Here is a 20,697-nt window from a genome sequence, read left to right on the forward strand (position 1 = left end):
TGTGGGATCACCTAGACCCTGAAGAAACAATCCTACATCTTCTCCCAGCCCAGCCATGGCCACTCCCTCCCAAATTGCTCCCCCAGCACCTGCTTCAGAGTCCTGACTAAAATCCCACCCTGTTGAAACAATCAGCTTTTAACACATCCCATCTCATCTGTCGAAGCTGCTTTTAGAAGCCATCTGATCACCCTCAACCCTCTGGACAATCACCTGGGGTCTTCTGGCCCAGCCTGAGGGTCCACAACACCAGGCTGGGCCTGGACTTCTGACCTTGTCTCAAGGCTCCAAGCTCAAGTTCAAAAGCCACTCGCCCTATAGCCCTGGGCTCAGCTATTCTGGGGTCTACCTAAAACCCTGCCCTCCACATTGATGGGAGGAATGATCCAGGTAGAGTCTGTGAGAGGAGCTGGTAAAACATAAAGCTACTGAATGGTGGTTATCTTGCCAGTACTGCCATCGCTGTTAGCTGCCCAGAGCTTCTGAGGCCCCAAGGAGAAGCTGTGAGAGGGGTCTCCTAGGAGGTAGCCTCGCCCCAGACCCAAGCAATGTTAGGGGTCACAGCTGTCCACCAGCCACCACACATCCCTCAAATCGACTCCAACACTCCAGCCTTCGTGTCTTCCTACGAGTGCCAAGAAATTCCATCCCTGGGATTGCTGCACCTGCCATCCCCCCTTCCTGGGCCATACTCACATCCCACCCTTCTGGTGCTTCTACATCTCTGCTAAAATGCTGCCTCTGCCTCACATGGTCAGGCGGTCGAGGAAGGCACTTGCTGCAATCCTGTCCCCTGAGACAGTTTAAAGCACTTACGACCAAGTCTCCTGAGAGCAGAGATCTCCATAAATCCCAGTATGTGCTCAGCTTTTAGCGCAGCTCATGTATGGAAGTGAGAGTTGCACCATAAAGAAAGCTGAGCACTGAAGAATCAATGCTTTTGAACTGTAGTGTTGGAAATGACTCTTGAGAATCCCTTGAACTGCAAGATCCAACCAGTTCATCCTAAAGGAAATCAGTCCTGAATGTTCACTGGAAGGAATGATGCTGAAGCTGAAGCTGAAGCTGCAATACTTTGGCTACCTGATGCAAAGAACTGACTCATTGGAAAAGCCCCTGATGCTGGGAAAGATTGAAGGCATGAGGAGATGGGGACGACAGAAGATAAGATGGTTGGATGGCATCACCGACTTGATGGACCTGAGCAAGCTTCAGGAGCTGGTGATGGACAGGGAGGCCTGGCAAGCTGCAGTCCATGGGGTCGCAAAGAATCAGACATGATTGAGCAACTGAACAGAACTGAAGTGGCAAGTTACAGAGTCTCAACAAATGGCTGAATGAACAGATGAACGCAATGAAATAGCTGCATGCCTGCAAGCGCACGTGCACACGCGTGCACACACCAACACAAATGCAAATATAAAACTGAAGACAAGACGATGGTGAGATGACCTTCTTCAACAATCTCCCCAAAGCTCCGCTCAGTGTGGCCACAGAGGTGGCCATGAGTGAAGGCTGGGTGACCGGGGAAGCGGTCTTCATCACGCACAACAAACATCTTTGAGAAAGTCAATCCTAACCCGACGTTAAACACACCAAAATTGATGGTAAAACACATTCTGTGTTAGTCGCACAGTCATGTCCAATTCTTTGCGACCCCATGGACTATAGCCTGCCAGGCTCCTCTGTCCATGGATTTCTTCACAAGAATGATGGAGTGGGGAGTCATTCCCTTCTCCAGGGGATCTTCCTGACCCAGGAAACAAACCTGGGTCTCCTGCACTGCAGGCAGCTTCTTTAGCATCTGAGCCACCAGGGAAGCCCCAAAACACATTCTAAGCCCTTGCAAAGGGATCCTGGCTTCCGAGCCCCAGACTGCCTCCTACCCTGGCCCGTGAGCCCATCCTAGCAGAGTCCTGCTGCCAAGCCTGCTCTTGAACTACAGCTCACACAGCCTCGGCCTCTATTACCTCTGTGTCACGCTTAAGGAAAAGATAATACAATAAATTATGTCCTGAAGTGACAAATTAATTACTAATTACATAATTACTTTATTATTTAGGTGCTAATCAGGAAAGCACTTTGAACAATTTCAAGTTTTCAGGAAAATAATGGTTTGACTCCCGATTATTTACCGGATTAGGTGTGAGCCTGCCAGCTGCATTTCCAGCTTAATTCTTCTTTTTTCACACATGCCCTATAATTAATCATGCAGGTTAGAAATAGGCTGGCCTCTCCTCCAAGCAGTTCACCGACAGAAAGCAAGGCCTGACTCGGCCTTTTCTAGTATTTCATATGCAATGAGGAAATAATTGGATTTTCTTCCTCCCAACTGGCCTTGAAGAAAACACAGAAGGAGGAGGAGACAACTTGTGATTCTAATTTTTCATTTTCCCAGGGTGATCCCGGTCAGAAATACCTGACATTCTAGTTTGAAAGAAATGCAATGTTTGTGCTCCAGACTCTTTCCTTCAATAAGGGAAGTGTTTACGCCAGAAGGAACCTCAGAATGCAGGAGGGAGAGAGAGAGGGTGAGGTCGCTCACCTTGGGAGCGGGGCCCTGGTAGGGAAAGCATTCCATGACGAGCTGAGCTCCAGTGCTAAAGCCTGGCCCTTCATTCCAACAAGCAGCCAGGCTCCTGAATGTGGTGGCTCTGCTTCCTCTGGGCCTCCGGGCATGCTGTTCCCTCTGCCCTGGAACACCCTGCAGGCCTGATCCCCCGACCCCCCTCACCTGGTCAACTCCTCTTCCCCAAAGGGTCTCTGCCCAGGGCTCATTTCCTCAGAGAAGTCCCTGTCCCTCATGCTTCCAAAGCCTACTGCAGTCGCCTCTGGACCTGATTGTCCCCTGAAGACCCTTCAGAGCTCAGTCTGCACACCCCCAGAGCCTGCCGAGTGGACATTCAGGAACGAATGTTGATCATGGGTCGATTCCCAAGGGCTCTTCGACCACCCAGGCTGCCTCTGCCAGCCCGAGGCCCCTCCTGGGCTGCCCAACTTGGTCGTTCTCTCCCGTGATGGGGAGGGTGACCCGTATCCTGCAGAGAGTGACCCCTGCACAGCCAACCTTCCAAACGCGGCACCAGGCGTCTTCATCTGCAGGGCTTCATTTAATCTTCACTACAGCCCTGCACACAGGCACGGTTCTTGGAAACAGAATAGTGAAGCTCAGCGAGGGGAGGCGGGTGTCCTGGCTCAGACAGTGAATGAGGTGGACTCACGACACAAGCTGAGTCTCGTCGGCCCGTGTTCCCCGCTGGTCCACCCGCCTCCACTCCCTGGACAGGACCCAGCGGTGATGCGCGGGAGGCAGGCAGGGCTGTGACGGCATCAGCCCACCTTGGGAGATGGCACAAGAAAGCAGGCAGCGTGGGGGCTCTTGGCTCAGCGCTCCATCAGTGGTGCCATCAGCGGTAGGTTTACCTTCTTAATTACATTTTGCTTGGACTAATATTAAGCTGAGTTTTCATTCCCAGCACAGACAACAGCTGGCATTGAAAGGAAGTTGACTCAAAAGCTCACCGGTAGTGGGGACAGCCCACCCAAGGTTTAAAATAAGCCCACCGTTGGTCTCTGGGGACTGACGGACAGGAGTCGGTTGCATGCAGTGAGTCAGCAGCCTGGACCACTGCCCCAAGGCCACCACTCCTAGGTCTGTTTGGTCCCAGAGGCCAGTCTCAGACTAAAACACCATTTTCCCAGGGCCCTCGATGGGTTTTCAGGGCAGAAGGTGCACAACCTGATCCAACCTCATGAGACAAGGCCAGTGGAAACTGCGAGAAGCTCACAAGCCAGGACACTGCCAGTTCCTCTCTGCTGAGCATGGAATTCAGGGTCACAGACATCATACCCACAAGGACCTAAGCTGTGCCTGGGCGTCCAAAGCACACGTGCCATTGAAGCCTCAACAACCAGCTCAGTATGTGTGGCACGTGGCGGCTGAACACACTATATCACAAACTGAATCAAGAGTAAAATAAAGCAAAGCAAAAACCCTGCTCTCCTCCACCATGGGGATCACTTCTTCCACTTTCTCTGGGTTCCAGTGTTCCCGGCTCCTTGGGAATTTCCCCTCCCAAAGGAGGGCTCCCAGGGGCACAGGGGACCCTCGGTCCCAGGAAAGACCCTGGCCCTGTGAGAGACCATCACCCTTCACCCCAGGAAGTAAGTACCCACTAGCATTGGAAGGGTTACCCTCTAGGCCGGGACCAGCAGCATTGCCACCCGGCCCTGGGTTTGTCCTGCTGCTGCCCATCAGTTGCAGCTCAATGGCTGGCTGACACTCAATGGTTACTCAGGCAAATGGACTAAAGGAAGGCTCTAACAGGGGATCCCTGAAGAGGGTCTTCCTGCAACTGCCCTAGAATCCACCCTGCAGATGCTCAACCCTCCCGGATTCCAGAACCCAGTTCCCGCCCCCACCCATGGTGACCGCCGTCTGTCAGGAGCTGCCCGGCCTCTGGGACTCCAGGACGACCAAGGGGCCAGGGGTGTGACTGGTATCTGACCGGTGGGCCAGGCCAGGGTCTCCAGGAAGGCTGAGGAACTTGGGGCACAGCTGCACCAGGGTCTCCAGGGCAGGCTACAGTCAGGGGCTGAGTCCCAGGGGCATGGGGAAAAGGCTCAAGCACACGCAGGACACACACCGAACACGCTCGCACGCAGGCACACAACCCGCACACCGCGCACCGTGGATGGTGAGATGCACCCAGCTGCCGTTGTGGAAGGTGTCGTACTGCTGGTCGAGCAGGAGCACCTTGCACTCGTACCAGCCCTGATCCTCGGCACGCACCTGCTCCAGCCGTAGGGATGCCTTGTCGTGGAGGCTCGCACGGCCTGTGGAGAGGGACCAAGAGGGTCAGGGCAGGGCGCTGCCCCCTGCAGCCCTAGCCCCACAGGGACAGCCTCCCTCGACCCCAGCCCAGGGCAGGCAGGCCCAGGGCAGAGCGGCCCCAAAAGCCCTGCTCTCTCTGCCCACCAGCTGCACCAAGAAGGCTTCAGTTCTCTGCACCGTCCCATTCTCTAGGGACGGAACAGAGGAAGGAGCTCTGCTGAGGTGGGATAGGAGAGGATGAGTGGCCCTGGGAACCTCCGGCCAGGCTGAGCAACATCCTGTCCCGGGGGTCCCCGTGGCTGCCACGCCCAGCACCCTGTCTGTGTGGCTTCCCTACAGCAGCCAGGGGAGAGGCCACCAGGGACAGGGTGCTGACATCCCCTCCCAGTCCTGCCGCTGGGGCCAGAGAGCAGAGAGGACTGGTCCAGACAGAGCCCAGGCCCCAAGCTTGGCTGGAGTGGGGGTTGCGTGTAGCCTGAGAACTCAGAGCAGCTGGCAGGTAGAGCTCTAATCTACTCCAAGCCACCCTCCCTAACTCAGACCCCTTCCCCAGAGTGCCCTCCGGGTCCTCCCTCAGCCCAGCCCATTCCTCGCCCCAATGTCACGACCTCCTCTGCTTTCCTCCTTGTGTTTTCGACACTGGCAATCTGCCTACAAATCAGACAGTCCCAACCAACCAGGGCCGGAGAGACACAGACACAGGAGGAGAGAGAAGGGCAGAGAGAGAGAGAGAAATAGAAGCTGACAAAAATGCAAGGCAGACCTCAGAGCCCAGAGGTAAAGATAAAACCCATGTCCTGCCAGCTTCCTCTTCCTTTAAACCCCAGCGCGCACACACACCCACACACACACACACACCCGAGCACACACTCACATTGCCCCATGCCCTCCTCCCTGGTGGGCAGGCCCTTGGCAGTGACTCAGTGAGGCCCAACTGGCAGGAGTCATTGCAGAACAAGACACAGGGGGCCAGGAGGAGGAGGCAGAGTGGGTGCCCAGACGCTCCCTCCACCCAGGACAAGAGGCCCCAACTTCAGAGCCAGAGGGAGGGAGTGGGCGAAGCCAGACAGAGCAAACCCCATGGCTGCCTGCCGAGGCTCTGACTCAGCTGCTTCTACTGAGCCGCCCTCCAGCCGGCCTCCTCTCCCACGCGGCGGGCTCTGGGCCTCCCTTCTCCTCTGGCCTCCGGATCCACAGGGCCCCCTGCGGATCGGTGAGGCTGTTCAGGAAGCCCTGTGTCTGCCCCACCTCCTTGTCCCTCTCCTCTCGCCACTTAATTAAAACCTACCAGAGTGCAAAGGATGGGAGGACAGAGGCAGCGACTGGAAAACAGAGATAAGAGGCCCATCGGAAAGGACGACAGGTTACAAGACACAGGCAAGAGGGACAGGGTGGGCCCCCCCCCCCCCCCCGCCGGAGCCAGGCGGGAAGCCAGAGCAATGGGGCAGCCCTTACCTGCATATTCAGGGTCCACGTGAGGCGGGTAGTAGCCGAACTTGATGAAGATGGGGATGGGCACCCCAAACTTGAACCATTCCACAACATAGGGCGGGGGCTGCCCCGTCACCGGGTGGACCACGTCGCATCGCAGGACCACGCTCTCTCCAGCCCTTGCGGTCACGAACTCGGGCTCCTCTCGCAGGCCGTGGGCACCTAGCGGGACAGCTACATTGGGACGCAGGAAAGGAGAGGCCAGGAGATCCTGCCCGGCTGTCCCAGAGACCACCTCTGCCCTCCGAACCCTGAAGAGCACAGCCCGACCATGCCTTTTCCCAGTGACACTCCTACCAGCTCTGAGGAGGGTGGCCACTGAGAAGGTAGAGGGGCCTCGGCCCCTCTGTGGACACCAAGGTCCGGGCAGGCACTGCAGCCAAGGGTGAATGGGGACCTCTTCCTGCACCAGGATGCTTCCTGCTAGAGCACAGCAGGGAGACTCGGAGCCGGAGTCCTCCCACGCCCCACCCCCAGCTCAGCCTGATGTTCACAGCACCAAACAAGAGCGTTCCACACAGGAGCGGGGAATCCCCAACAAGCTGAGCAGAGGCTGCTCCTGGCATCGCCAGAGGGAAAACCCCACCGGCCTGAGCTGGCCTCTCTGCCCCTCCTCCCTCTGCCCGCCTCGCCTGCCGCAGAGGAGGGAGCGGGAGGGGCCTCCATCCCTCCAGTGTACAAGCCCCAAGTCTATCAGCAGGAGAAGCCCCAGACATCACCATCCGGACCGCAGGATGCTGGGGACACGGGAGGGGGACCCTGGGGCCACTAACCTCAGCCAGCTAAGGGGACCACCCCTACCTGGCAGAGGACAAAGCACGTGGCTAGATAAGGCACTAACATCCTCCAGAAAGGGACTGGGAGGGATGGGAGGTGAGGCAGGGAGAGGCCCATATCCCCCAGCCCCAGCCCCAGCCCCAGCCCCAGCCCCAGAGAGAACAGGTTAACCCAGGCTCCGCCCCAGGTCTGCAGCCCCACCTCCAGCCTGACTCGGGCTGCCACACCAAAGTCACCTTGTCCACCTTCCTTCCCAGTGAAAGAGCTCGATGGGAGGCCCCTCCCCCTGCCTTCCCTCCCAGCACCCACACAATCCACCAGACCCCGCCCCTCCCCTCCAGAGCCGGCTGGGCCCCTCCAGGCAGCACCACGGACAGCGGCTGCTCCACTGAGGCTCTGGCCTGACTCTGCGCACACCTCTGACCCCTGTGGGCTCCTGCCAGGCACCTCTGTCTGGCTCTCCTTTGTGTCTCTGTGTATCTGGCTCTTTCTATGTGTCTTTCTATTTGGTTCTGTCTCTCTCTCTCCAGTGTCTCTCCTGTGTCCATCTCTCTCTGGCTCCTCCTCCATGTCTGTCTCTCTGTATCTCTGTCTCTCTCTAGCTCCCACCCACATGGGTTATGCTGTCTACCTGCTCCCCTTCTTTGTATGACTCTATCAGCGTGTGTTGGGGTGGGGGGGTACATGTGGGGTTCCGTTTGCCTATGCTGGGGAAAGGGTTTTGCTTTTCTGCTGCCTGGCCCCTGTGTGCTTGTGTGCTCTGCCTCTCCAGGTCCATGTCTCTGTCGGCCTCTCCTTCTCTCCCTCCCGCTCCAGCTCCCTCTCCTCCTCCCGCAAATTGCGGAAGAAGGAGGAGGCAACCCTTCTGGAAGCTGATTGGCTACTGGTGACATCACTGTTTTCTAGAGAAAGAGCTAAGATCACAGAGTATTTTTGGAGCAGAGCACAGTGTTGCCCTCACCTGCCTGAGGCCCCAGCAGGTTTCCCAACCCTCCCAGACCTGCTTTAGGCAAAGGCTAAATTCCAGCCCCTCAGGGAAAGTGTAGCAGGCTCCTCCCAGCCCCCACCCCATCCCCTGGGGGCACCAGGCAGGGACTGGGCCCGCCTCAGAGCACCCTGGCACAAAGGCTGACCCTGGGCCCTGGAGGGGTGGGCAAAGAACAGACATGTGTGCACATGAGTGTATGTGTGTACACATGTACATGTGAGTGTGCAGACTTTGGAGGAAAGAAGAGGAACTACAAGAGCCAGGGCAAGAGGCGGGAGTGCCTCCCAGGGGTGGCCACCTGGGGCAGGGGGCAGGGTTGCTTGCCCTCCTCTCATAGAAAAGGTTCTAGAGGCTCTGGGAGGCAAGACCTTGACTGCCTCATTCTCCGCACAGCAACTGGGCAACGAGGTGGCCTCTTCCACACCCACCCAGGCTCAGGGCTGTGCACCCCACCTGAGACCCAGCCAGACCTGGGCCCCACCCCACAGGTCTTCCCACGTCCCTCCGCCAGAGACAGCAGCTGGAAGAAGACATGGTGAGACCAGCAGCACAGAGACAGTGAGCAAAGCCAAAACAGACGGGCTTCCAGGATGAAGGCAGTGGAGTGGGAGGCCCTGTCCCAGCCCCCGCACTCAGGCCAGTCTTCCTGGCTTTCAGAATCCTAAAATATTTATCAGCTTTCCTCATCTCAACACACACACACACACACACTCTGCGTGTGCTCTCACCCATCACCCACGAGTACTTCCCCCTCAGCCTGAGCTTTTCTGAGCCAAAGCATGTCTAATAAAACACTTTCTCCAGAAAAGCTTGCTGCAAAAAAAAAAAAAAAGTAAACAGGCTGGCAGCAGAGATGGAAGAGGGGTTTGATGGAGGAGAGAAATGCCTTCAAACCTAGGACACAACCCAAGTCAAGAGCAAAAGAGATTCCAGGGGCAAGAATGGAGACAGACGGTCAGGGTATGAACAGACAGGCAGAGACAGAGACACAGAGAGAGGTCAAGGGCACCCAGGATTCTGCCAGGGACACAGAGACATAGGCCTTCAGAGGATGGAGAATTAGGAAAGTCAGGAGGGGACAGAGCCAGGCCCCAGGAACAGTAGGGAGGAGGAAGAAGGCGGGGGTGGGGGGGGGGGTGGTGTGGGAAGGCAGAGATGGATGGTATCCAAAGAGGGAGGGCTTCAGGAGGGGAGGCCCCAGACCCCTCCCCACCACAGAGGCCTGCAGCAGCCTCAAGGGGACTCTGGCACCCGCAGGGTGAGCACCGCAGGGAGCACGAGGTGTCCTGGATTCCATGCACCCTTTTCAGAGATGGCAGGACCCAGCTGTACCCGGAGGAGCAGAGCAAATCTGCACTTTGGGGTTTTGCCCAGCGCTCCCTGGTAAGGAGAGAGGACACAGGAGGAGGAGGTGCCCCGTGGTCTGGCTAACCTTTCTGAAAGCCCACAGGGTGCAGACCTCCTGCTCTCTGGGCCAGGTGGTGCCCGGCAGGTTGCCAGGTCCAGGGCTGCCACTGGATCCCTGTGAGCACAGGACCATGAGCCCTCCACAGCCTGGCACAGCCCCCACCCCTCTTCCCAAGCTGGAGCTCTTCCAGGGGCGGGGCTGGGGGAGGAGAGGCAGCAAGACTGCAAAATCTGGTGGCAGCAGCCAAGGTCTGGGAACCAGGCAGGGAGGGCCAGCCGCCAGACAAACCAGCTTCCTCTAGGTCACTACTACATACCAGGTCCTTGTGGGACCCCAACACCCATCCGACAGACGTACCACCATCTCTGTCCCCTGGCTGGGCCAGCGGCCGGCGTGGGGCGCGGGGGGCAATTAGGTAGGGGCAGGTTCCAGCTGTCCTGTCTCCCCTTTGCCCCCACTTGCCCCCCACCACAGGCTAGGTACCAAGGCACAAGGCCCCTCCCACACTGACCCAAGAAGCAGCCCCCTCCCCTCTGTTCCCTGAGTCAAAGGCCAGCCCCTCCACAGTGCACTCAGGACAGGTTCTCACAGCCAGACCCCTGCAGTCCTGAACCCAAAAAGGCCAGCGGGGCAGGCCGGGGTCAGTAGGCAGCTGCGGGTGCAGGGCTGAGCCCACTCTGCCTGGGACCCAGGAGCTCCGGCTCTGTCTATCTGTGGCACAGGGAGACCTCCCCACCTCAGTGAGTGAGTGAGTACACGTCCCCGGGGAGGCTCCCCCCTTCCCCCGCCCCCTTGGGCACCAGACTCCCAAACCACAGGCCTGTTGTCTAATAATACCAGCGACAGCCACCGCCACCTCCATCTGCCAGCCTAAAAATAATCCCTGCTGAGTCCAAAACAGGCACAGCCCCCAATAGTCCCCCAGTCGCTCCTCTGTGACAAGCCAGGGGGTTCCAGGAGATCCCAGGAAGCTTGAATCGGGCTCCCCTGGAACGTCCTTTCCCCCCTACCCCCACCCGGGAGATGCAGACCCAGAGGCTTGCATGAGGAAAGCAGAGGAGAGACTCCATACACACATAGCCAAGTGTGAGATGGAGAAACAGCCATGTCCACATAAGGCTGCACCCTGGGTGTCCTTTGCAGACAGTGGGTGGGCCAGAGGTCACTGGGATATTCTGCCTCCAGCCAGGACCCCCACACCCCACCTAGGAGGTCCTTGGAGAAGTCCCCACCTTTTAAGGTCTCCCTGTAGCTATTCTTCTGCCCCAACTCCCCATCAACCTCTGAGGGTAGAAGTCAGAGATCAGGTGAGCCCAAACTGGCCCTCCCATCATATAACAAGGCACTGGGGAGGGATAGGACACCTTTCCTCCATGGTTGCCTCTCCTCCCTAACTCTCCAGCCCAGGCAGCCCAGGAGGCAGCAGCTCTTAGCCACCTTAATTTGCTCTCGGCTAGATTGTATTTCCAAGAGCCTGTTCCCCAGGAGCCACTGGCAGGAAGCAGTCAGTAATCCAACCTCCGCTCTGCTCCTGCAGCAGCTCCTCCAGCTCCTCCGCAGAGAGGCCCAGCCACACCCACCCTGCCCACCGCTGGTGTGGGCCTGGTCCAAGTACCCCAGAGCTAAGCTGGGGAGGGCCTCAGGTGAGGCGCCAGGTGGACGAAAGTAAGCAGGGGATCGAAGCCCGAGTCTGCTCACAATGAAGCGTCAGCACTCCCTACCTGGAAGCCGGAAAACCAGGACAGCAGCTTCCTGCATGTTACCCGGACAGTGTATTACCTGCCACAGCCCAGCTGGCCAGGGGCCTGGACTGGGAGGGAGCTAGGGGGTGAGGGCGGGCAGAGGGCACCACCCAGTCACCACCCTTTCAGAAGAACAGGCAGGCTGGCTGGGACCTCGCTTGTAGCCTGGCCCACAAGGAATTGTTCTCCAAAACTCTTCTGGAGGCCCTGACTCTGCTCACCAATCTCCTGCTTAATCACGCAAGAGAGAAGAGAAAAGCAGGAAGATTCCTAAGAAAAATAGGTCAGCTGCCTCAGGCAGGCTGAGCTGGCTCCCCTGGGCAGTGCCCCGGCAGGACCAGGCTACAAGCTGCCTCTGCACCCAGCTCCCAACCCCCAGGGACCAAGTCCCTTCTCCATTCAGGAGTCTGGGCTACTGGGTAGCCAAGGTCAGAGCCACCTCTTAGCAAGTCAGACCCGTCTTCTGCGTCCCCTGGCTCTGCCTGTGTGTGTCCCCCACTGAGGTTTTCTCTCAGAGCTCAGTCTCCCTTCAACCCAGCCCCAGGGCTGAACCTCCAACTTTGGGAGCTTCTGAGCTGTCCATACTCACGTGTGGAGCAGAGGGTGGGAAGAGCTGGGTGTCTGCTCCAAGTCCAGCCTCGCTGCCACCCACGGCCACCAGCAATCAGACAGGAAAGATGCCCCACCTCGCGCCTGGAGACTCTGGGTCTCCTGTCTGCTACATTCATGTGCAAACGCATACACACAGTTGCACACACAGGCAGGCACACACACAGATGTGTGCAGGCACTTCTAGCAGCTACCACCAATGATGGCTCTTTCCACAATTCACATTCACTCTCTTACACAAACTGCTTTACCCATCACTGGGCACAGACAGGAGAGAGCTGCCCTGGGACCCTGGCCTAGCCCAAGGAGGCAGAGGACTGGAGAGGGTTGGGGAGCAGGGGAGGGAGTGCGGCTCTCCCTGTGGGCCAGGTCCACTCCCACCCACTCAGCGCAGCAAAGCCCTGACAGCCAGGCCTGAGGCAGACAGCCAGGCCTGAGGCAGAGATCTGAGGATGGAGAGCACAGGGCTCTGAGCCAGGAGAGGCCGGCCAGAGAGAGGCTGGGGTTCAGCATCTCCCAGCCAGGCAGCCTCTGCTCCTTTGGGTAACTGGATCCTAGCTTTCTGTCTCAGAACCTCAAACCTGAAACCACCACCAGCCCTGGGACCTGGCAGCTCCGGGTCAGCACATGAGACGAGCTTGGGGCCAGCAGCTGAAAGCTGACTCTCTTCCCACACATCCCCTCCTCAGCTTCTCCCAAACGCGTGCTGCCAGACACACCCCTGCCTGCCTCCAGCCGCGGGTGCTGGGGACACAAACACGCATGCCACGTCCTGAGCCAAGTCCCGCTCAGCTGAGAGGCTGCCTGTGGGGGTCTCTCTAGCAGATTCCAGACCTAAATGCCCTCCCTCGTGCCTTCACCACCAAAGGAAGGGAGGAAAGGCCAGGCTGAGAGTAGAGAGCATTAGTCCAGCTACCAGCACTGTCCGGGTTAGAACCCGCTTTATCTGGGGACAGCAGTAAGCCAGGCATGGAATCTGTGGTCCACAAGAGGAGGCAGCCTTGGTGATAAAGGCCGGGGTCCTCCGCACCAGCTTGCTCAGCGAAGGCCTCAGGCGCAGACTCCACTCACCACCTTCCAGGCTCTCTGCACGCCCTCCCCAGCCTCCACACTGCCCCCCAGACACACAGGATTCAAGCCACCCCTCTCTCTGTCCCAAGCCTTTCAATCCTCTGCTGGAACAACCACTGCTCAGCCAGACCCTAAGACAAGCATCTCAAAGTCCCTCCCATCAAGAAACTCCTGGAAGTCACCTCTGCCAGTTAGAGAACAGCTGAGCTCTCACAGCAGCATCTGAAACGCTGGCCCATCAGCCCATCTCCCACTCCCGGAGGCCGTAGAGATGATGCCTCCTGGGTGTCCTGCAGCCTCTCCACCAGGTTCCAGCCACTGACACAACTCTAGTTCTGCAGATCTCTCAAAGGATTTCTGAGCAGCCCTCCACATCTCCCTGGGCAAGGTCAGCGGGGAAGGCAAACTTGGTTCTGGACAAAGGCAACTGTCTGAACTCCCCCTGGGGACATTTCCAGCTCCCAGTGCCCTGAATCATTCAGGGGAAAGAAATGGAACCAAGATCATCATCAGTTACTTACTCATGACTTAGCGACTAAACCACCACTACCACAGAACATTCAGCCAGCCCCTCATTTCTTCACGGCACTAATGTTCACAAATACCCCACACGCTCATACTGTTAACCCCCAATAAGGCAAGTGACAATCAGAGAAGCAAAGCAATGTGTCCAAGGTCACAGGCCAGCAAGTAGCAGTGCTGGAACTTGAGTCCAGATCCTTTACCACCACACACAGAGCCCCTAGGCTAAAAAGACACCCCCCTCCCCAAAACCCACAGGGATGGCAGGCAGGGGTTCATGTCCAGGCACCCCGGACAGAAGGACCTCTCCATTCCCGGAAAGAAGGCAGAAGCTCCAGAACCAATAACCTTCAATGCTGGGAAGTCCTTCCTTCTGTCTGGCCCTTCTGTGTGCTGCTATAATATAAGCACACATTTCCCTTGATTCTGTGCTTAAACTTGCAAAAAGTCCATCCTCTTCCCTGGACTCCTCAGGCTGGGATCCTATTTCAGAGCCTCCCTTCAACATCTCTCTTTTATTCAAACATCCCAATACATCCTTTTGTGCGACAGTCCCATAGCAGGAACATACCACAAACTGAAGGGGAGGAGATGGAGGCATCAGAAGAGTACAAGGCAGTAGGGAAGGGGCGAGCACTGAGGCTGGAGACAAGTTCTCAAGCGCAGCTCAAGCCACCTCACACCCCCACCCCACCCCACGAGCTTCTGGTCTGTTTCCCCACCTGACAAAGGAAGAATTTTAAAACCACCCGGGGTCACACACCATATAATAAAAGCACTCTTCTCTTCGCCTTCCTCTGCCTCTGTTTTCACACCCCCGCAAACACCAGCGAGACCGATCTCATTGCAGAAACTTTTCCAAATCACTTCCCCTCCCCCTACACAGCCCCAGACAAGGTGAGCAAAGGGTCCTCCTGCGCGAGAGCGGCCGGGCGCTGGGTCTTCCGCTGTGGGTCCTCCTACTGCTTGCTGTCCACCTGGCGGTTCTCCCCGGAAGCCATCCCGGCCGGCCCTGGGGACCTGCCCGCAGCTGGATCGTGTCTGAGCGCTGAACATCGCGCGCTCAGAGTCCGGGCACCTCCAGCTTCCATAGCAGGGCGGAGAGCCGAGGTGCCACACAGAGGCGTGCGGGCCGCTCTGCGGTCTCCAGAGCAAAAGCCCGCGTGCTCACGCGCCCATCACCCAGCTCACTGGCTTCCCTCTGCCCTCTTCCCAGCTCAGACCGGAAACAGAGAAAGAGGAAAACCTCCCTCCGCCCCGAGAGGCGGCAGTGGAGACCCCCTCCAGCTGCTCTCGGCCACAGCAGCTGTGGCCAGCTGTGGCCGGCTGCGGCGCGCTCCCGGGGAACTTTTGCCCGGCCAGGCCGGGCTCAGGTACAGCGGAGCCGGACGCGGGCAGAGCCAGTCGAAGTCGGCCGCTCCTCAGAGCAAGCGAGAGACTCCCCGCGGAACCAGCTCTTTTCCTCTCGCGGCGCTCCGTGCGCCCCGCCCTGCGAGGGGATCCGATCTCCGGGTGCCACGACGTGTGGTCCGGAGGGACTCGAGCCCAAGCCGAGCCCGCACCGGCTCCCCTGCGGACCGGTGGCACTGCGCGGGGTCCAGCGTGCCGCAGCCAACCGAGAACCCGAAAACTCCCTGGCGGCAGAGTTGAGAAAGCCACCGCCTCCCCAGCGCTCGAGGCGGCGGCTGCGCCCGCGAAGGGCACCGGGCGCGGCACCCGCTGCAAAGCCCTGGTGCCAAGGGTGGCGGCATGGACCCTAGCCCGAAGCGTTCTCTCCAGAGCGCCGGCAGCCCGGGTTCAGGCCCTTCCCGCCGACCGCGGATACGGCGTCCCCCCTCCTCGCGGTGCCCGGAGCGCGCCCGCCGGGAGGGCGCGGGCTCAGCAGGAGGACGGAGCCAAGATCCGCGGGAGGCGCAGGGGAGGGACGCTGCACTTCAACTCACCTTGAGCCGCAAGACCTCGGGCGCTGATCACACTTGCTATCAAAGTGGCCACATACCAAATCATAGTACTACCGCGCGCCAGCCAGGAGCCTCATCCTATCGCAAAGTGCCCGCGCAGCCTACGCCCCGCGCCGGTGCTCTCGCGGCTCCTGCGGCTCCTGCAGCCCGGGCGGCCCGCTCCCCATCCCTCCGAGGATCCGCTCGGCTCGGCGCGCAGCCTCCCGCCCGGCGCAGCGGCACCTGCACTGGAGCCCGGGCGGAGCGCAGCCAGCGCCGCGGAGAAGCCCGGCCGCACCGCCCCGGGCCCGCCCCCGCTGCCCTTCCATTGGGCGCGGCCAGCGAGCCCGGGGTCCGATTGGCCAGGATGCCTGCCCGTCGCGTCGAGGGGGGCGAGCCCATTCAAGGTGCGTTGACGTGTGGCAAACCCAGAGCCGCAGAATCATGCGCATTGCCGGGGAGAAGGCGCTGCCGCGTCTCCGCTAGGCTCTGCTCCCTGCTCCCACTGCATGGCAAGTTTCTGGGGGAAGGAATGTGGCCGCCGGGCCGGCCAACGGGACCCTGGAGTCTCTGCTACACTGTAGGTCTGAGGGGTCGGTGCCCCCGCCCATCCAGGGAACCCAGCATCCGGTTTCCATCCAGCAAAAAGGCGTCCCGGGAGGACGGTGCTGATTCAGTGATGGGGAAACCCGGGAACAGCAGCCTGGGGAAGCTGAGAACGTCCTTCACTGGAGATCTTTTCAAAGGGGTCACGCGCTACCGCCACCTCCCCTCCTCCCTTCCACACTCGGCCACTCTTTCCTCCCCAGCGCACTCTCTGCCACCCAAACATGAGATTACGTTAAGTTCCATCCAGCCTGAAGGCAGGGGGATGACTAAAATGACCTCTAAAAGTGGCTAAGATTTGGGGTGAGTCATTGGCTCAGCTGCAGGAGTGTCACGGGCCCCCCTCAGGAACACACGTGTGCACACTGCCACCCCCAGTGCGGGTCATAGTTGCTCATCGCCAGGAAGTCTCCACTTTGAGCAATGAAAGTGTTCCTTCTTCTTCTAAAAAGACTGCCTCCTCAAGCACAAGATTCCTCCCCCGTCCCCACCTGCCTGGGAGCCTGGCCCCATCTCAGCAGGAAGAAGCCAAGATGGATTTCGAGAACAGTGTAGGGATCTGGGACAAGGGACCCAGGGAAGGGGAGAGTGGTCTATTTCTCAACCTCACCCCTCCCCCCATTATAGTTGTATTTGCAGAAGAAATAAACCAGCGTCATGGAAACATCTACAAACAGTCCTCTCACACCAGGGATCTGAGGCTGCAGTGAAGATGTCTGATCTTTCACAGAGCGAGAGCAGAGGTGATAGGGGCTCAGTTCCCCAGGATGGGCAGCAAAGGGGGCTCAGGAAGGTCACCCTCATTGCCATCGCAAAGCACTTGTCAGCCACAAAGCACTGGCTCTAGCATATGAAGCTCAAAGGGAAAAAAAAAAATGAGGGAAACTTGCTTGTAAGAAACGCACACATACATACACACAGACACACAGACCATGCATGGAATGTGGCCTGAACATTGGAGGAACAGCCTTCCCTGAAAGGTGAAGCCTCTTAGCTCAACACCAGCCAGGACATGGAAAGCTGGAAGGCCCCTTCCTGGCACAGCAGCAATTACACTGGGCAATCTAGCATCTGGATGTAACCTGGAGAACCAGAATGCTTAAATGACCTCCTGCCCAGTCCAGCCACTCTAGTTATGAGACGTAACTCTGCTCGTGCAGAGATGCCTCTCCTTGAGCCCTCGTTTTAGGGCCTCTTTCTCTGCCAAGATGCCTTTCTTGGGGATGTGAAGCGAGTTGGAAGCTAATTCCCAGCCAGCATGCCCAAGATCTAGAGCTCCACCCCCAACATATACATGAACCATGGTCCTAGGGCTTTGAGCCTCACTAGGATCCACTTGGAGAACTGGCAATAACAGGATTCTCTTTCCAGAACCTCTAAGCATCTATCTGGCCTGAAGAGAAATGCTGGACCCCCAGGGCTGCACATGTCCCTAGCCCTATATAGGTAGAAATATGGCCGAGTGGGAAATGTTCTTCTAGGGACCTGAAAAGTAGGGAAGGGGGCACAGCCACTATCACCATCTTCTTGATTGTTTTTTCTTGGCCATCAGCTTTTTCCCACTTTGGATGGTAGTTTCTACTAGGAAACTAAAATTGTCAAACTGAAAGGAAAAGTAACACAAAGAACTTAAGAGCATGAGTTGAGTTAGGAAGGGGTTCAAAAGAACTATCTGAAAAGAAGACTGATTTCTTCTGGATACATCTATTGGAAATGCAGTGGAAGAGGGGGGTGAAGGCAGAGAGGAAAGGGAGGAGACTTGAGATTCAAAAGGAAAAAGTTACCTTCATCATCAGATGTGTCTCAGATTTAGTTTCAGATCTGCTCAAAAGAGATACAGAGTATCGGATCACAGTGAGGAATGAGACCAAAGTCTTTCCCTCTTGCTGCTGCTGCTGCTGCTAAGTCACTTCAGTCGTGTCCGACTCTGTGCGACCCCGTAGATGGCAGCCCACCAGGCTCCCCCATCCCTGGGATTCTCCAGGCAAGAACACTGGAGTGGGTTGCCATTTCCTCCTCCAATGCATGAAAGTGGAAAGTGAAAATGAAGTCGCTCAGTCATGTTCGACTCTTAGCAACCCCATGGACTGCAGCCTACCAGGCTCCTCCGTCCGTGGGATTTTCCAGGCAAGAGTACTGGAGTGGGGTGCCATTGCTTTCCCTCTTGCCACATAGCTAATCTCCAGACCCAGGAAGGATGGGACACATCCAGTGATAGTCTCAAGGCGAGTGTGGACCCCCGCATCCAAGAGGGACATGAGGGAGGGTATGAGCCACTCCCAGGATGTACACCACTCTCAGCGTACCTGGTTAGTTATCAGCATCTCTGATAATACAGATGTGTGATAATACCTTACATCAAGTAAGGGAATAGATGTCATCTCTCCCACATTTTGGAAATGCAGTATGCTAGTCTTATGGGTTTCTCCATGTAAAACCAGCTAGCCACCTATCCACACATTCCCCCTGGGCCCCTGGAGGATGAGTGTCTGCAAAAGCTTCAAGTCTAGAAGAGGAGGCAGGGATTCCTTCTTCACATCCACTGAGCCGTAGGACTCAAAACCAGGAGTTCACTCACCCTGCTTGCTCAGTGGTTCCAGACCCCTTTGTGGAATCCTAGTGGGGATGTCCATCGGCGCAGGTGCACAGTTAAGTACCCGAGAGGGTGTTCATGTCTCTATAGTCAGGGAACCATATCAATTTTCTTGCTGTACAAAAAACCACCCCAGGGCTTCCCTGGTGGTCCAGTAGTTAAGAAGCCACCTGCCAGTGCAAGGGACACAGGTTCAATACCTGCTCTGGGAAGATCTCACATGCCACCAGGCAACTAAGCCCTGCCCCATGACTACTGAGCCCATGCTCTGCCACGTAAGAAGCCACTGCAATGAGAAGCCCATGCATCACAACTTGAGAGTAGCCCCCACTCACTGCAACTGGAAAAAGTCTGTGCAAAAGCAATGAAGACCCAACACAGCCAAAAATAAATAAATAAATAAATCAGGGTTTTTTTTTTTTTCATTCCAAAATGTAATGACTTATGATAGCTCAGTTCATAAAGAATCCGCCTGCAATTCAGGAAACCCTGGTTCAATTCCTGGTTCAGGAAGATCCGCTGGAGAAGGGATAGGCTACGCCAGTATTCTTGGGCTTCCCTTGTGTCTCAGCTGGTAAAAAATCCGCCCATAATGCGGGAGACCTGGGTTCGATATGTGTGTTGGGAAGATCCCCTAGAGAAGGGAAAGGCTAGCCATTTCAATATCCTGGCCTGGAGAATTCCATGGACTGTATAGTCCATGGGGTCACAAAGAGTTGGACATGACTGAGCAACTTACACTCACTCACTCAAAACAAGAGTCATGTATTCGCTCACACATCTGCAGTTTGGGCAGGGTGTGGTGGGGACATCTGACCAACCAGGCGAGGGAAACTGTGCTTTGTAGATGCTCACTCATACAATCAGCAAGTGATGCTAGCTGGCAGCCAGGGCTGCAGGCAAAGAAATACAGTTGCCCTCCAGGTGGGCTTCCCCGTGGGTGCTTGGGCTTCCTCACAACATGGTGGCTGGGTTCCCAGAGCTGGCATTCCAGTAGAACCAGGCAGAATATGTACTTCCCTTATGTCCTTGCCCTGGAAGAAGTATAGCATCTCTTGCACCAGCGTCAAAACGTCAAACCTGCTCTGATTCCAGGGCAGAGAATGTAGATCTGTCTCTCAATAGGAACGGTGTCCATGGCTTCTGGGCTGGGAGGTCGTGCTGTATCCTCTGAGGGACGATACAATTTGCCTTGAAAACAGTCTCCAAAGTGTAGCCAAAAATTACTCTAGAGGGAATCCCTAGAAAGAAAGGGTTTGTAGACAGACAGTGTCTAGATCTTAGAATTTTCTCACTTGAATTCAAGCTGCCACACCGGTTCCAGGCACATAGGGACATGAGGGTGACTGTGACAGAAGCCTAGACCGTTTGTGAAGCAAATTCTTTCACCTTGTTTTCTCTCAATATGCCAGAGACCAGTCAGCATGTTTAAAAGAACTTGGAAGGAGAGAAGAAAATAAACAAAGGAAATTGGATTTCCGAAGTATAAATATCTCATCTTAAGATCTGATGCAGGAGAAGTGGGGGTGGGAGGAGCTTTGCAGGATTCTAAATGTTCTCATCATAAGAATTTTCCATCTCTGTTCAAAATGCTCACAGTTCTTCGTAGGCACCTGCAGCCTCCGGCCGCACGTTGTTTTTCTGGACTTGAATAGCTACTCTAGCAGTCCACTTTGTCCTCTCCAAAAATAAATTCCTGGAGACTTTCCTTATTAAAACTCAAACTTCATTATGATTCAAATTTCCCAGAATAGCCAGTGTTCCCCTACTCAGTTACAATTTCCCTGAAGGCCATGTCTTGGTTAGATGCAGGTACTGACTAGCCCAGAGTCAGATCCAGTCCTTCCTGGCATAAGACAGCTCTTCCAGCCACATGGGATCATGTTATGATGTCTCGTCCAGATGGGTCCCCAAGCATGGGAGAGGGTCTACCAGGACCCCACCCGTTACAGAGTGTGACACTGCTGTACTGTATACATGGTGGGATCTAGCAGATGGGGAATAGCACCCTCCAAGACCTGCCATGTATCTGCAGAGCAGACTTCTCACACGCTAAGCCTTAAGTCCGAGTCCTTAAAGATGTGTTTATAGCATCTTTCATAGAAATTACACAATA

The 20,697-nt window shown here is 56.6% G+C and overlaps 1 protein-coding gene across 7 annotated transcripts in view; it reads right to left on the reverse strand.

Annotated features, from left to right (window-relative positions):
• IGSF9B (immunoglobulin superfamily member 9B) overlaps window positions 1-15,648 on the reverse strand; it is a 42,459-nt gene extending 26,811 nt beyond the window's left edge. For 6 of the 7 annotated variants that reach the window (XR_015157429.1, XR_015157428.1, XM_086383314.1 and 3 more), the window contains exons 1-3: window positions 15,386-15,648; window positions 6,290-6,487; window positions 4,690-4,836 (exon numbers count right to left, since the gene is read on the reverse strand). Coding sequence is in view for 4 of the 7 variants with exons in the window: in XM_086383314.1 (XP_086239440.1) it covers window positions 4,690-4,836; window positions 6,290-6,487; window positions 15,386-15,449 (409 nt within the window). In the remaining 3 variants the exon portion in view is untranslated. Of the gene's footprint in view, window positions 1-2,135; window positions 2,338-4,689; window positions 4,837-6,289; window positions 6,488-15,385 lie in introns of those variants that run through there. The other variant, XM_086383316.1, reaches the window with a different exon arrangement.
• Window positions 15,649-20,697: the final 5,049 nt, after the last annotated feature.

Source organism: Bos grunniens, chromosome 29 (genome assembly GCF_055505025.1).
Source record: "Bos grunniens cultivar Pamir isolate PY7600 chromosome 29, Bosgru_T2T1.0, whole genome shotgun sequence".
NCBI classification, from domain to species: domain Eukaryota; kingdom Metazoa; phylum Chordata; class Mammalia; order Artiodactyla; family Bovidae; genus Bos; species Bos grunniens.